The 16,380-nt window shown below is 42.3% G+C and overlaps 1 protein-coding gene across 1 annotated transcript in view; it reads left to right on the top strand.

Annotated features, from left to right (window-relative positions):
• Window positions 1-8,343, top strand: part of LOC138247447 (phospholipase A2 inhibitor and Ly6/PLAUR domain-containing protein-like) — a 53,251-nt gene extending 44,908 nt beyond the window's left edge. The window contains exons 4-5 of the mRNA XM_069202073.1: window positions 4,341-4,493; window positions 7,139-8,343. Of these exons, the coding sequence (XP_069058174.1) occupies window positions 4,341-4,493; window positions 7,139-7,290 (305 nt within the window). The 3' untranslated portion in view covers window positions 7,291-8,343. The remainder of the gene's footprint in view (window positions 1-4,340; window positions 4,494-7,138) is intronic.
• The last annotated feature ends 8,037 nt before the right edge of the window (window positions 8,344-16,380 follow it).

Genomic DNA, 16,380 nt, shown 5'->3' with positions numbered 1-16,380 from the left:
CTGATGATCTTGATCTTAAAAATGATATAAAAATCTGAGGTATTTCTGTATATTGGTCTCGAGTTATTCTTTTGAGTTTGTGTTATCATTTATTGATACTGTGAGTACAACAAATGGTTTGCACTTCTCCAATATTAGCCTAACTGGTCGACCAAGCTACCATAAAAATTAGAGCATTAGGTAGTCTAGTTTTTACCTCTGTAAACCAACATGTGGTTGCCCGGACCCTCTGCACAGTGTACAACATTTTGCACACTACATAGAGGGCCAACCTCCTATAACGCTCGGTTCAACCTGTCAGTTGCAATGGGGGAGAGGGGATGACAAGAATCGAGCAATGGATTTGAGTACATGAAATCAGCTCCCACAAATAACAAATGATAAATAACAATCCAACTTACAACTTACACTGCAGCTCAGCTGCCAAGGTCTTAAAAAACTGTCCATCAAAATATCCTTTAATAGAAACATTGAGATAAGGGTCCAGGCACTTTAAATTTCAAATGTTCCTTACGCACCATCCACACATTTCTTTTTAAGCTGCATTGTTCATAATTAAGTATGCCCCCAGGACCTGGCCCACTTGGGGGTGAGTTATAAGAAGCGCATGCATTTTAAAACTTTTTGCTGTGAATTTGCGAATATTGGCAATTTAGCTGCAAATATATTTTTTAAAATACGTTTTTGCCATGGAGGGGTCCCTTTGGCATCCCAGGACCAAGGCCAAAGTGTTAGTGTATCCCTTACCTGCCTGCTTTTCTTTTTATTCATGTTTTTTTCAGCTGAGTCCCAAGATGGCTGCCAACACTTCCTGGTTGAAGTGTTGGCAGCCAATCAGAGCTCTGCAGATCCCTGCACGAGCTCATTATTATTTGCAAAGGCTTCGCCACCACAGATATACAAATGTGGATTGCCTTTAATATCTCATAAACTACTGAGCGGATTTTCACCAAATAACAAGAAGCACATCCTGTGGAACAAAATCTAGCTTTCTGCTAAATTTGGTGTAGTTCTGTCAAGCAGTGTGGGCTGTAGTCGTGTTCAAAACTCATATGGGAATTAACAATGGAAACTCACTTTTTTTAATCACCCATTTTTACTCACAGATTTCCCCAAAACGTTCTATGCACAACAAGAATCACAGCACAGTTTTTTTGTAAAATGTTTTGAAGGTTTGTCAAATGACGCCAAAGGTATAGGCATAGAATGGAATGATGCTCTATTCTTAGCAGCATCAGTAATGCATATTTGTCTGTCAGCCTTGCCTGGTACTTCTCCTATCTTCCTTAGCTGCTATTAAGTTCATCAGTTCATCACAGAAGTTTCAATATCTATCAGTTTTGTTGCTTTCCTCAAACTTGCCTGGCTCTCCACCTATCTCATTTATGACATGCAAATACATATCAATACACATTGACTTGTTAATCCTAGAATTCAGGGAATTAATGGAATAGCTACTGATAATCACCCTGAGGAGACAAACTAGCTGTCTCCCACAAGTATCATTAACGTTTCATGCAGGAGGTTGGGGCAGGGATCCACCTTCCTTAAACTCCCTTTCCACTTCAAGCGCCAGACATGGCAGCACCACAGCAGCCCAGTTAAAGTGCTGCATCAATCTGTTCACAAGAAAGACTCCATGGGAACAAGGTAGTTCAGCTCATTGGATTTCTACATAAATGAATAAGCACTGGTCCACTTAATCTGAGGCGTGTCACAGGTTTGTCAACCCAAACAACATATCTAAGTTTGTACTCTCTTTAGATGGCTTTTTGATCTTACCTGACTGCCATCCAAATCCTGGCAACTTGTAAATATTCTTGGCAAAATCTCAGAGCTGAGGCAACCCAGGTAGTCTACAGTGACATGCAAAGAATGCTGGGGAAGCTTTTCCAGTTTATTTTCACAAGTCTAATAGGAGACTCAGGGTGTGCAAAAGTTCAAAAGAAGGTGTACGTCAACCTTAAGCAAACCAAAGGCAATGGAAGAAATGCCTCTTCAAGTGATCTTTTGGGTCACATATCAAGTCTATCACAAGTCAAATGATCTGTGGCTGAAAAGATATGGGCAACCTATAGATAAATCAGCCCTTATCTCAGATGATCATAACCTGCATTAATTCTTGAAAAAAATTGCTTGGGTACCGACTTGCTTGTAACAATGCCTCAGGACCTCTGACCACTACAGAAGTAGTTACATCCTTTTATACCATCGAGGTATCTTGTAGTATGGTCAACCACCACCAGTATAAATTGTTCTCTGAGGTAATCCTGAGTGCCAATGGACTGACAATAACTGCACCAATTTAAAAGGTGTCCCCATCTCTGGTAGTGTTATCACGAAAGTCTGTGAGGAAGAATGACAGATTTATTTTTTTACCCATGTAAAATTAGTGCAAAGGCATCGCCAGAAAGTTGGGTTTTTAATTACATCAAGCCTCCCCAGTAAAGGTTTCTAATGAGTCATTTCTAACTTTCTCTCAAATGAGAGTACCTATAACATTCAAGAATCCCCAAAAGCAGAGTCCATACGTTCAATCTAGGGTACACTCTGCAGTTATCAACCTCAGTTTTGGCTCAAGCTTCGCTGGATGCAACCCTTCTTTCCTTTACAGATGCCTGCATGAGTAGGGCATCTGGTTGACTGCAACTGAGTGGACTTTGATACATCCTCCAGATTTTCATCATACAGAGTAGATAATTTTAGCCCAACTGCCCTACGACTCTTTAATGTGGGGTCTCCCTGTCTTCACATGGGTTTCATTCTGTGACATCTCTTGTCCTATTTCTTACGGTCATGGTTCTCAGACTTCGGTCATGGCTCTCGGACTGTGTTGTAGGGTAGGATGAGGCATCCATGGCAGGCAATTCAGAGTTACATACGTTGTTGCCAAAGTGGCTTTTAACAGGAGTCTCATTAGTCACTGCAAAAAAGGTTCTGGGTGGTAACTTCCTCATTTTCCAAGGTAGTATTTGATAAGGGGTGTTCCTATGCTCCAACCCCTAATCTTCTCAGTCTTGAGAGTTTACTGAGGCTTTAACTGATTTTTTTCCATCACATTTTGACTAGCCTCAGAAGCGTTCAGAGCAGTCTAAGTAGGCACACTGATTGATGTCTTCTCAAGATATATTGCAGTTTTAGTGGGGGCCCTAGCCAGGACATCATGGTCAGCCTACAACTCATGTAGGCAAAGAAGCAACGCCTCTGTCTCCCTACTCCACCTGGGTCAGCAGTGAGACAGAATTTCAGTTCTATTACATTTTCTTTCCCCTGGACCATCACAATGCAAGGGTTGGAGGCTTTTGGATTTTTTGTTGGTTACTAATGCGAAAGGGTTGTTGACTTCTCCTAACCCTGTGCTAATTTTATTCACCTTTTCGTTGAGGTATTTTACAGCAGCCTTAGCCAAGCACTTTAGTGTGTCTACTACAAATCAGTGAAACACTCATGCAGCTCTTTAAAATAATCAATAAGGATGGGCTTTTATGAAGCCATACTTTAAAACCTTCAAACACCTTTGTTAGATGTTGTTTATTCGTGCATTTAGTGAATTCTATGGAAAGGGTATCAAGGGGGTCATTACGACCCTGGCAGCCGGCGGTATGTTGGCGGCCCCTCCACTTTGCCGCCAGGATTCCGCCTGGCGGTCATAATCCCCAGGGCAGCGGTTCATGCACCGCTGCCCTGGGACTTATGAGTCCCCGACCGCCGGCCTGTCCATGGCGGTACACACTTGGGGTGCCCCTGGGGGCCCCTGCACTGCCCATGCACTTGGCATAGCCCCGAATTTCGGGCAGTGAAATGCGTGACGGGTGCTACTGCACCCGCTGCACATCAGCATTGCCGCCGGCTCTATTACAAGCCGGCTGCAATGTTGATGTGACATTTCTGCTGGGCCAGCGGACGGTAACACTGTTACCGTCCGCTGGCCCAGCGGAAATGTCATAATAGGGAGACAGAAATACCGCCGGCAATGGTGGTATTCTGTCTCCCGCGGCCTCGGCGGTCTTTTGAAAAGACCGCCGAGGTCGTAATGACCCCCAAAGTCTCTTATGACCAGGTTATCCTTTTTGTAGAGTCTTTAAATCTTCTCAAGTACTGCTCCAGAGACAAACTTATGTATCTAGAATGTGTTGTTTTTCTGGCTGTACAGGTACGATTACATCTTTGACTTGTTCAGGAACTCTTCCCAGTATAATTGCACACAATGATCTTTCCATAAATACTGTTTCACACAACACAATTCTAAAGGAAAAAGCACACAGAATGACCACCCTTTTTGTGTTACTGATATATGTGGTGTAATGAAAACAACCTGGTTCTCTTTCTGTCCTTTGCAGTTACAGCCCCTATAGACATCATCCCTAATGGGTACAAGTGTGGTGAATGCACCAGTGAACAGTCAGCGAGTGGCTGCACTGCTACTCAAGATGTTTTGTGCACAGGGACGCATTACTATTGTGGCAGCTTCAATGGAACGGGAACCCGACCAGGTAACCTGCTCAGATGGGCATGATGGACTGGCTTTGACAGCTGCCTTAACTTTAGTGCTTCTAGGATAACATTTCAGCTATTTCATGTAAGGCCTACATTTTTAGCCTTATTCTCCAATCATCCTCTTATCCCTTATTTGCTCCATTTTTAGCTGTATGCTTCTTGCAGTCACAAGCATTGACCATTAAAATCTGTCTCCTGTATTTACCCCTTAGAATCTCAATGAATTCTCCCCTCCACCCTTTATCTCAGTATGTCCTCCATTTACACCATCCTTCCTATCCATCATCATCTGATGAGTTTGTGTTCCATATCCTAAATATCTTCCATTATTTAGCAGTTGCTCTGTCCATTCTCCATCCCCTTATTTATCAGGCATCAGTTGAACATCACTCGAGCATCATTATAATTTATCCCCTATATCCTGCTCTCCTCCTTTTTTCTCATCCATCTATCTACAATCTGTTTCACCATACTTTTTCATCTTTCATCTTCAACAGGCAATCTCCGTCGCAATCATTTACCCTAGTGATCCATTAATTGCTCATCTCACCATTCACCATCCATCTATTCATCCCCAGTCCCACTACACCCTCATCTCACCATTCACCCTCCATCTATTCATCCCCAGTCCCACTACACCCTCAATGTACTTCCTTCATACTCCATATCCTCCACTTATTTCCGTTGCCAACTTTTATTTACTGTTTCCTCCTTTCATCCTCTGTCATTTTAATTAATTCCCATCTCCTCCATCTATCAAAATCCCTATAATTAATCCACGACCTCTGTACTCATCTGCACATCCTACAACTATGTCCTTTCCCATCATCTATCCTCCATTCATTTTCCATCTCCTCCATTGATTCATCATGTCCAGCAAAGGCCCAGGGAATCCAGATCCATTCCACTTCTCAGAAAAACATGAACCTGGCGAAGGTACTGTGGAACTCTACTGTGTTTGGGAGATAATACAAGGTCACACACATCAATGGAGATTTACATATTTGGATCACAGTTTGTAAGGATTTGGATGTGCTATATGATAGGGCTGAGTAGCCTTATTGCGTAGTATACTCTTAAATACCATCTTGGGTCCAGTCAGGTATGTTTACTTAACCATTAGTGCATCCCTAGGTAGTTGTGTCTGTGAGCAGTAAGGCTTAAGGAACAATATGTAAAGCAGTTAACAGCATCAAACAACAAACTAAGAAAGTCACACGACAGGAAAGAAACAAGACACCAATCTGAAAAAACTGAGCTTATTTGTAAGAATTTTTAGAGACCTTAATCATTAAAATCTACTGAAGTGTGCCGGTGCGACAGATTTTAGAAGAAATAAATACCTTTTAAATCAAGCGCAAACAAGCACTGGCCAACAAAATGTTTGTAAACTTTTGAAATTTTGAAATAGTTAGTTTGACAAATCCTGCATGAGTTGGGCGACCACGTCCAGCAGGACAGTCGTCTATGGGGCCAGAATGGAAATTTTAGGCAGTTACCTAATTTTTAAAGCAAGACCCAAACTTTATAGGATGACCACAATTCACAACAATGGAGTGGTCTTGATGCTGAGGGAGGCAGTCTTAAAGATGCTCAAGCATGCCCCTGATGCTGTGTGGTCCGTGGGGGTGAAGTCCAGTTGAGCCCTCAGTACACTGGTGAGTGGGGGCGACTCTGTCCATGGATCTTGGGGTCCCACAAAGTCCTCTTTGTAGGGTTCAAAGGGCTACCAATGCAGATCTCCGCTTTTGCAACTCAGTGGTCATAGTGAAAATATTTGGTGGAGGTTGGTGTGCACCTCGAGTGACAAATCCAGTCACAACCATCACTCATGAGTCCAACAGACACAGGTGCAACTTTTGGCTAGCTCTGAAATGTCCTTTGGTTTGCCCGGCATCCAGTAGCAGCAAAACCTCTGCAGTGGCTACCAGAGTTGCGCTTGGAGCTCTTCCAGCTCTAATGTCTCCAGTGTTGTTAAAGAGGGTAAGTCAACTGACCCTTGGAGTCTCTGCTTTGGACTGGGGCTGGGAATCAACTTTCCCTAAACCAAGCATGCAGAACTGGGTCCAAGCCCCCGTATCCCAAAGAGAAGCGTGTGCAGTCGATCCAGCATTGCAGCATTTCCTGTGGGAGGGAAGCAACTTTGATAAAGTTAACTATAATAAATAACAAGAAAGGAACCTATACTAACATTCATCCTAACATTCCAAGAATGAATCCCCCCTATTCTGAGTATTCCTTCTTAAATGGGGATACACAACAATGCTTGTGGGGTAGGGAAGCAGTAGGAATAGAGAAAATGTGCTGTATCTTAATTGTCCAATGGCTCCTAGAATAATGCTGCTCCTAGTCTGCTCTAAAAGAAATAAGAATTATCCTAAAAGAAATGCAAAGGAACCTAATTCACACCTACAAGCCCCAAAAAACACTGATGTCTGAGGTTGGAAGTGCTAAGGGGATACTCTAGTTCTACAGCTTTCAGATTGAAATTAACATGTGCCTTGAGGTCCTGCTCTGTCTTGAGCAAGTGGGTTGGCAGGAAATGTTGTCAAATTCCACCCTACGTAGGAATATCATAAATTAAATGACATTCAGTCTCCTCTTTGCTGACCATGGTGTGTATGTTGCTTTTGTTTTGCAGGTGAACCTTTGAAGTCGTACAGTTATAAAGGATGCATCAGTAAGGATGCCTGCAGCACTGGACTTCCCAACATTGGTGGCACTAAAGCGCACACTTATCAATTAACCTGCACTCCTGCCAACAGGGTCGCAAGTCGTTCCGTTCGTGTGTAACACAACCGTTTACCAGCCTTGTAGTCGGCAGTAGCGCTTTTGCTGTAGCGCAACAAGCATCTTAGACTTGCATTGCACATGCACAGTGCCTGCTCCTGTTAGGGGATCATTATAAATTGTACTGAACCTCAAGTCTTTACCACCTGAGAGAGACAACAAATAAAGGCTAATGTGTCCTTCTTGGCTGTCCTGGAAGTCTTGCTGTTCAATGCTGCATACTTTTTCAGGACGCCATCCTGTTCTTTATCGGGCCTCAGCTTTTCTCTTCCACGCCACACAATCAGTGAAAATCTTGCCACCTGTCTCCCCTATGTCCACAGGGACGGGCTCATTCCTTTAAGAAAGGGGTCTCCAACGTAGGTCCAGTGGGTCAAATCCATTCCATGTTGGCTGAGGAGCATTGCCACTGGGTAAATTAATGGGATGGTGGTAGATAATAAAGGATCATATATATATTTTGTGTGAAATATTTACATTACATTTCATATATTTAGAATTGCCTTGCATTTCACATGCTTACAAATTCAGGTTATTGCTCTGTAACTGATTTCCTGGAGCTATACAGACATCTCTGATTTAAAGAATTATTCACTTTGGCCCCCTCTGATTTTCTGCTACATGTGATCTTGCAGGGAGTCACCTAGGAGTCACCTAGGAGATAGGCGCTGTCTCAGAGCCATCCTGGATGGTTCTCACACTCTCTCACCCGACCTTAATATGGTGTATAACTAACAGAGAAACTCTGACCCGAAGAAACCATCACTGCTCTCTTATAACTTGACATCTTCAAGATTAAAGTGCTGCCATCTGTGGCAATTCACCATTGATCCCAGCTCGAGTCTTACCCAGACCTACAATCAGCCATCTCTGTACTCGGATTTTCAGGCTTCTCCAGTGCTAGAGCTGCCATTGGTGAGAACATTCCACATGATCCCAGAACCATCGTCTTTTGATCTATCGCTTGCTCACAAAGACAAAGCTTCGGCTAACATGACACGTTGTACGACATTATATGTTAAGAGGAGATAATAAAGTTGGGTTATGCTGCTGCAACTATGACTGTGTTTTTATAGAATTTTAAATGTTTTAAGGACAGCAGTTTCAGGAAAACGGCATAAGAAATAAGAGGCAAATATTGGGCGGATCTGGCAGAGACGCTGAGATGAGATGTCAATCGGGTTATCCAGTGGGACGGAGGGTGTGGAGAAGTCAGCCATAAAGAAACCCCAGTAACTGTTGTTCTCCGGCAGTAGAGGCTCAGAGTCAGTCAGGGATCAGCTGTAACCAACACTGACAACCAAGAAGCCTTCAAGTTGAAAATCTGATCTTTTCTTAAATGTCCCATTCACTTTTGGTGGTAACAGTCAAGTGATGTGCATGCTTGTTGTTAGACATTAGGGTGTGTGGGATGACTTAAATATTTGCTAGTATTACCCCACAGCCGCCTACTGGCTGTACCTGGGTAAGTAATGGACTCCCTCAATTTCATAAAAAGGCAGTAGAGCTGGATACATTTTCTAGGTGGGGTGCTGGCCAGTAGCGATAGCAATAGCTCACTGAAATCAGGCAGGGTTTAAAAAATCAGAGTATTGCAAATGAGCAAATGTGTGAGAGAGGCAAAGAGAGAATGAGAGAATGAAGCATACGAAGCGGTCCCCCCAGACATCTTTGCAAAAATGGAGTTTAATGTTGCATCTTAACTACATTTTTCTCAGTCTATAAATGTATTTGTCAATTTTCATATATTGTATATGATCTTTGATAGTGAGAAAACTCTCCATCAAAATGAAGCGTGAGAGACGATAACAATTGCCCAGAAGCAACCACAAGAAGGGCACTTATGATGGTCAGTTTTAAAGGATGAGCTAGTGAGGAGTTCAGGAGCTGATCTCCTGCTCACAGTTTTCAAGATTGATCTTAACAATATTTCTCTACTACTCAAAAACCTTTTTTACATTTTGTCCCAGGAGAAAGCTCGACTATGCTACAGGAAACTGTTTAAGTCAGGTCTTTTCTATTTAACAAAATTGAACCGCAGCAGAAGTCAAGAATTTTAGGAGAACTAGCAGCCATCACAACACAGTATCATTTTCTAACAAATGATCAAAATACCATAAGAAATGTGATGGCAAGAATAATACAGACATCATAATACCCTGCTCTGCTACCAGCAGAAATAATTCTGTTTTAGCTTTGTACAGTATGATGTGTGAAGTATGATAATGTTCCTCAGGATAAGTCATGTGTACCATCTTTCAACAACCTTCCCACACACACTATTTGAAGAGAGAGCCTGGTACCAGCAAAACTGAGAACCTCACTCATGAGGCGCATGCACCACTGGGAAAGGGCAGGAAATACGCCATATCTAAAAGATATGGTACATTTCTGCCCTCTCACCCTGTGCTGGTGCACAAATTTCTGCCTAACGCCAACATAGGCACCCTTGCAAAATGGTACAAGGGAGCCTGCATTTCAGTGATGATTGTTTTCCTCTTTCTATGTGTGCTGCAGAAGCAGCACATATAGAAATAGGAAATAACGTTGAGAAATAGGTATATTTCTCCCTGTTGCAACACTCTCACAGTGCCCCTGAGGTGGTATTGGAATCTGACTCATTCCCAGACTTGTAAATCTAGGAATGCATCAAATTCATTTGGGTTCCATGGGTGTTGCACCAAAGCAACATCCAAGTCATACCCCTTTCAAGCAGTGAAATGCATGAAAGGGGTCCATATTTACAAGGCCATGAAAAGCCACGCAAGGTGACTTTGCGTGACCTTGTAAATAAGGGCTGGCACACTGTGCAACTGGAGCATCAAAAAAATAACATTCTGGTGGCGAAGTGTGCCACTACAGCTTTATAAATGAGGCCCTGAATTGTGTGACCTATCAAATGACAATCTCTCAAACAAATTATTCTTTCTCCTGCCCTTCCACTGCTGAGATCCCACTGAACAAAACCTTTTGCAAAAATGTGCCTGTTCGAGTGCCAATGCCAAAGAAAGGGGCATATTTACAAGGAATTTGCATAAGGCAGTGCCACAAGTCTTCTTGCTGTGCTGCCCTATGCCAATGTGAAAGTGCAGGAATGAGCCCAGTTTACAAAATACGGTGCATTTCTGTCCTTTCCCCCGTGCAAGCACACAATTTGCTGCATAGCGCCAACACAGACACCTTTGCACCATGGTGCATATGTGTCTGCATTATTGGCACAATTGTTTTCGTGCAGGAACGGACACCTTCCTACACAAAAACAATCAATGGAGGTGTTTTCCTCGTTCTATGTGTGCTGCAGAATGCAGCACATGTGGAAAGTGGAAAAGAAAAGGAGAAATGAAAAATTTCTCCTCGCTATGCATGCTCTGGGGCATCATAAGGTTTTGGAGCTGCACCAAGTTTACAGGCTCTTGCAAATGTGAATCAGCATCAAAATTCATTTGTGTTGCATGGGAAAGCCCACTGCAATGCCCATGGAACGCCCCCCTGGTGCAGAGTATGGGAATGCAGCAACTTGAGCTACTTTGTCTTACACCTTGTCTATGAGGCAATGAAAGTACACCCAAGTAGCTTTGTGTGGCTCATAGATATGGTTGTGAATTTTGCTCCAGCAGAGAGTCAAAAAAAAAGATTTTGCTGTCTAGTACTTATTCTTAATAGAGTTAGTAACTAACTTACTGACTAGAGAGTTTTTCAAAAATTTCTCCAACTTTCCTTAACTACTTATTAGCAAAGGATTCATTTGTTTTATTCTTTGTTGCTGCTATAAGAGTTTGTATGTATTACATTCCCGAATTTGTACTAACACAGATCACCTAAATAATGTAAAGAGAGTTTTTAGGAAGTGTGTGCTGTAAAAGTATAGATGGTCACTCCGCCTGGATGGGAGAACCAGGAGTTAGCCTTTAAGGAGTCATACGTTTACTGTTTAATAGTAACTAGAAGTAATTCAGTGGATTAATGTACTTACTACTTGGATTTCACTAGATTAACGTCAACTACATCAGCTGCACAGTCAAAGTATACCTTAGCATAGCGTAGTGCAATGCAGTGCACCATAATATAACATAGTATAACACAACCAGAACAGTGTATTGATGTCCCTAGGAGAAAAAGATAAATAAGCACAACAGTTAAGGGTAGATAACACTGGCCTAAAAAAGTGTATCATGGGTTTGCATTGAGTGAATTTTACTTTAAAAGGTGCAGTTTAACAGAGCAATAATAACTTGTTGAGATTGTATCATTGCAAGTCACTCAAATTTAAAAGAATGTTCTTGGTTTATCAGTTTATCTACTTACAAAAATGAGTTCCCATCCTATTCCATCACTTGGATGTCAAGGCCTAATTTTAAATATCTGTAATTGTTGTTTACTTGTGTATATGTGAATAGTCACCCTTTTCATGCCTCATTCTTTCACCCTCCCTCTTGACCACCAAGTGTGCCGCTAAAGTTTAAGTTTCAAAATGGCATCACTTTGCAGACAGACAAACTAAAGATGGATTTACACAATAAAAGTGTACACAGTGGAGCGTAGCATGGTACGTGATCCGGATTATGCTTAGTTGTGCTTTACAATAAGAAAATACCCCAAAAAGAGCTGCACACAAACTAACTTGGTCAGAGGGTGGGCCTGTTATTTTCCAATACATTTCGGAAGTGTCCCCAAGTCTGGGGGTGCTTCAGCACCTCCAGAACCCCAGGTTCCAGAAAAATTGCAAACAGGAGGACCGGTTACACATCCTCTACATCTCTTCTCTGATTCCTCCTCCAAGCACCAGTGCACAAAATGGGACCTACGCCCACAACCACCGACATTGGGCCAGATTACAACTTTGGAGGAGGGTGTTAATCCGTCCCAAATGTGACGGATATCCTGCCCACCGTATTACGACTTCCATAGGATATAATGGACTCGTAATTTGGCGGGTGGTATATCCGTCACATTTGGGACAGATTAACACCCTCCTCCAAAGTTGTAATCAGGCCCATAGTGTTCACCAGATACAGTGTTTCCTCGAGCTGTGTTGTTCATTGCCGGTCTTCTACAGCCAATGACAGCCAATCAGGCAGTCAAGATGAGGGGTGCAAGGCGGACAGAGGCTCCCAGGCCTCAGCCTGGCTGGCTAAGCTGCAAACCTCCACAAAGATCTCCTTCGCAGCAGGAGCCAGTTTGTTTGTGCTTAAAATGCTGCTCATTTGCCCAATGCTGGGTCTACTTTCTGCTGGAACATGTCTTGAAGAAGCAGGATGTGAAGAGGGTAAACTTATCCCCTCCAAGAATGAGACACCAAAAAAGTCAAGTGTGCACTGATGTCAGCAAAGTAACAGATGCATAATTTTTTTTTTCAACAATGGTTAGCCAGAAGAGGGCCCTGTTGAAGTTTCTATCATGGAATGTTAATGGCTTACGGGTTCTGGGGAGGAGGAGGAGAATGTTTGATTTCCTTAAGAGGGCAGAGGAGGAAGTAATTATTTTACAAGAAACTAATTTGTTAGAGACCGAATGGAATGTTTATCTTAAACATCTGAATTGGGTGGCCTATTGTGCATATACTAATCAATCATGTGCGGTTAAGGGGGTGGCAATTTTGATAAAGAAATCAGTGTATGTGAAGGTTGCTAATGTTAAGGAGGACCCTAGGAGTAGGTGGTTGATTGTGGAGGCCGCCATGTACGGTACCTGGTTTCCGATCGCTGGGTATTATGGTCCCAATGTTGATGACCCCTCACCCTTTCAAGACCTTTTTAACCAGTTATTGGTTGCTAAATACCCGTTTATAGTTGGTGGGGATTTTGACGTTTTATTGAACCCAATGTTAGATAAGTCTACACCAAGACCAACGGTGAAGTTACCTCAAACCCGGTCAAGGATAAAACAGGGAATGTTGGATCTTGGTTTAATAGATATTTGGCACCAGAAGGGAGGGGTGGGTCTTAGGTACACATTTAATGACAAGAAATATGGTCGCCATTCGAGGATAGACTTTTTTTTGGTCCAACATCATGTAAGGGACATGGTAACATCGGTTTGCCATGCCCCAGCACATCTTTCAGATCATTGAGCAGTAATAATGCAAGTTTCTTTTAATAGCCTAGTGCCTACCCCCAGGTGGACGGCTAATCGTACTCTTTTTTTGGACCAGTTGATTGTGGATGGTTTGAGGAAGGAGACTAATCAATTTTTTTAATTAAATTATGGGTCTACCACATTGCAGACAGTGTGGGATGCATATAAAGCTTTTATCAGGGGTAGGCTTGTGGGGTTGGCCACTTATAGATACAGGGTGGAGAAAGATCAATTAAAACAACTTGAGCTTAAGGTGGCTTCATTGCAGGAGGCTACTTTAAGGGTGGAGGAGAGTCAGATGGGGTACTTTAATGCTCAGTTGGAATCGGCAAGATCCGAGTTGGCCTTATTCTTAGAGAGGAAAGCAAGAAGGGCATGGAAATGCAGCAGGTTTGCCCACTATGAATATGGGGAAGGCTGTGGGAAACTTTTAGCCTGGAAAACCAAATCAGACCGTTCCAAGAATGTTATTTCACTTGTTAGATCAGAGGTTACGGGAGCTTTATCCACAACCAATTCCGAGATAGAGGAGGCCTTTGTGGGCTTTTTTCAGAGTCTTTGTACAGAAGATCAGCACCTTTCTGAAACGTCGTTAAATGCATATTTGGATGCGCTTCAGTTAACAGCATTGAACCAGAAGCAACTTGCTAGGGAAATAGATACTGGGGAGGTGAGAGCAGCAATTTAGAATCTAAAGAAGGGGAATGCTCGGTGTCCAGATGGTTTGCCTAATGAGTTATATGCTAACCTTTGCGAGGAGTTGGTAACTATTCTGACAGAACTGTTTAATCTTCTTCTACAGGAAGGGGTTGATATTCCTAAATCTTGGGGTGAGGCAATTATTAGCCTCGTTTTGAAACCGGGGAAAGATCCGGCCCTTTGTAGTTCATAACGGCCAATATCTTTGTTGAATTCAGATTATAAGCTTTATCACCATATCTTGTCCAACAGGCTCCAGATTGTGATTTGCAACTTGATTCATAAGGACCAGAAAGGGTTTATTAGAGGTAGGTATTTGCACAAGCTGACTCATGATTTGTTGGGTGCTGTAGATCTGGCGATCTCCGAAAAAGTTCCCCTATCGGTTCTCACATTTGATGCAGCCAAAGCTTTCAATCGGGTAATTTGGCGTTTATTACAAGGTGAAATGGAGGCTTTTAAGTTGGGCTCGAAATTCTTTGAGGCTATTCAGGTCCTCTATAAAGACCTGTCTGGTTGTATTTTGATCAATGATAAGGTATCTTCTAGATTTAGCATTCAGAGAGGGACGCGGCAGGGTAGTCCGTTATCCCCTCTTCTCTTTGATTTATATATTGAACCTTTAGAAGCCACAATTAGGGTGGATAGAGAGATTCCTCCTTTGTTATGTATGGGCTGGGAGAAGAAGATTGCTTTGTATGTTGATGATCTTATGATATACACTGGGGACCTGACACATGTTTTTCTAGAATTCTATCAAGTTAAAAGGAGTTTGGAGAAGTCTCGGGTTACTCTGTTAATCCTAAGAAAACAGAAGTTATGTGTTGGAATACTACCTCTGATAGCACGTTGGTTAAGCAACAGATTAGATACCTAGGAATTCAAGTTATTCCCAATCTTAATGAATTGGCGAGGGTTAATTTTGATAAGCTTTGTAAGGAGACACGTAACTTACTTAAGACTTGGGCCGGGCTTCCTCTGTCTTTTATAGGTAGAGTAAATGTGCTTAAAATGGTCATTCTTCCTAAATTCACTTTTTTTTTTAATGCGAACCCCTTGGAATTTAAGAAGAACTGGTTTCAGAAGATGCAAGCTGATTTAACCTCGTTTGTATGGTCTTCCAAAGGGGTTAGGATTGCGTGGCAAAAATCATGTAGGCCCAAGGGGAAGGGGGGTAAATAGTACTTAGCTTTTAATTTGAAAAATGTTAGGATTTTGCTAAGGGATAGGTCCGAATATACCTCTTATTGGGGCGCAGTGACTCAAGACTTCTTAGCGGCTGGTAGTTTTTTTTTGTATAAGTTTGGTCACCCGAAATTCTTTAAAAAAATTTGTTTAAAGCTTCTCAAGGATGCCGCCAGAGTATGGTGGTTAGTACGCCAAGCTCTCCATATTCATTATTGTAGTCGCAGAGCTCCGGTCTGGGACTCTCCTGGTACTCCTGAGTTTCTTTTACATAGATTGTCCCTTGTGTTAAAGTGATGAGGTGGGGACCAATTTTGATGGAAGACAAGTTGGTGCTTTGGTCAACTCTGGAGGAATTAACTGAATGTAAGCTTTCAAGGTTTAAATATTTGCAAATAGCAAGCTGGGCGGTACCCCTTCAAGAGAAAGGGGGAGTGTATAATTATTGGGAGGAGAAACTATCTTTGATCTTAGTACATAAAGAAGTCTCGGTTTGGTATCAGGCACTGCTTGATGCTTTAGATTCAGCGGTTTTGCTTCCCGAGAAGAAATGGAGAGAGGTCTTGCCCGATTTGGATATAGCGCACATTTGGGAATTATCAAGCTCCATGCTCTGGTCGGTTACTAGATCTGCCGCTTTGAAAAAAAAACATATGTTCACGATGCATAGGGTTTATTGGTCCCCCCAGAAGTTATCCACCGTGGGGAAGTCTGAAAAAAAGCGTCCACGATGTGGGCAGCTTAATGCAAATGATATACATATGTTTTGGAGTTGTCCAAATTTAGGTATCTTTTGGTCGGGATTAATGCTTTTCTTAAGCAGTTTATAAGTACTGAAGTGGAGGTGACCTCCTTTTAGTATTTTTTGGTGTTTCCTCCGGTTCTGTGTGGGAGAGGCTGTCCAGGCCACACGAGTGTGTATTGTTTTTGTTGATGTTATTGGCTAGGAGACAAATATGTTTAAAATAGATCAGGCCAATACCTCCAAATGTTTTCGACTGGCTGTCTTCTGTAGATTATTTTTCTTGTTTAGAATGCAGTGGCCCGATGGGTAATAACGATGAATGCTGGGCCATTTGGGAAAATGCTTGCTAAAATTTATTTATTCTGGGTATATAGTCCAATGAGTACCCC

The sequence above is a fragment of the Pleurodeles waltl genome, chromosome 7, assembly GCF_031143425.1.
Source record: "Pleurodeles waltl isolate 20211129_DDA chromosome 7, aPleWal1.hap1.20221129, whole genome shotgun sequence".
Classification (NCBI taxonomy): Eukaryota; Metazoa; Chordata; class Amphibia; order Caudata; family Salamandridae; genus Pleurodeles; species Pleurodeles waltl.
Note: the sequence above shows the minus strand (reverse complement) of the source record. Positions and strands in the feature narration are given on the sequence as shown.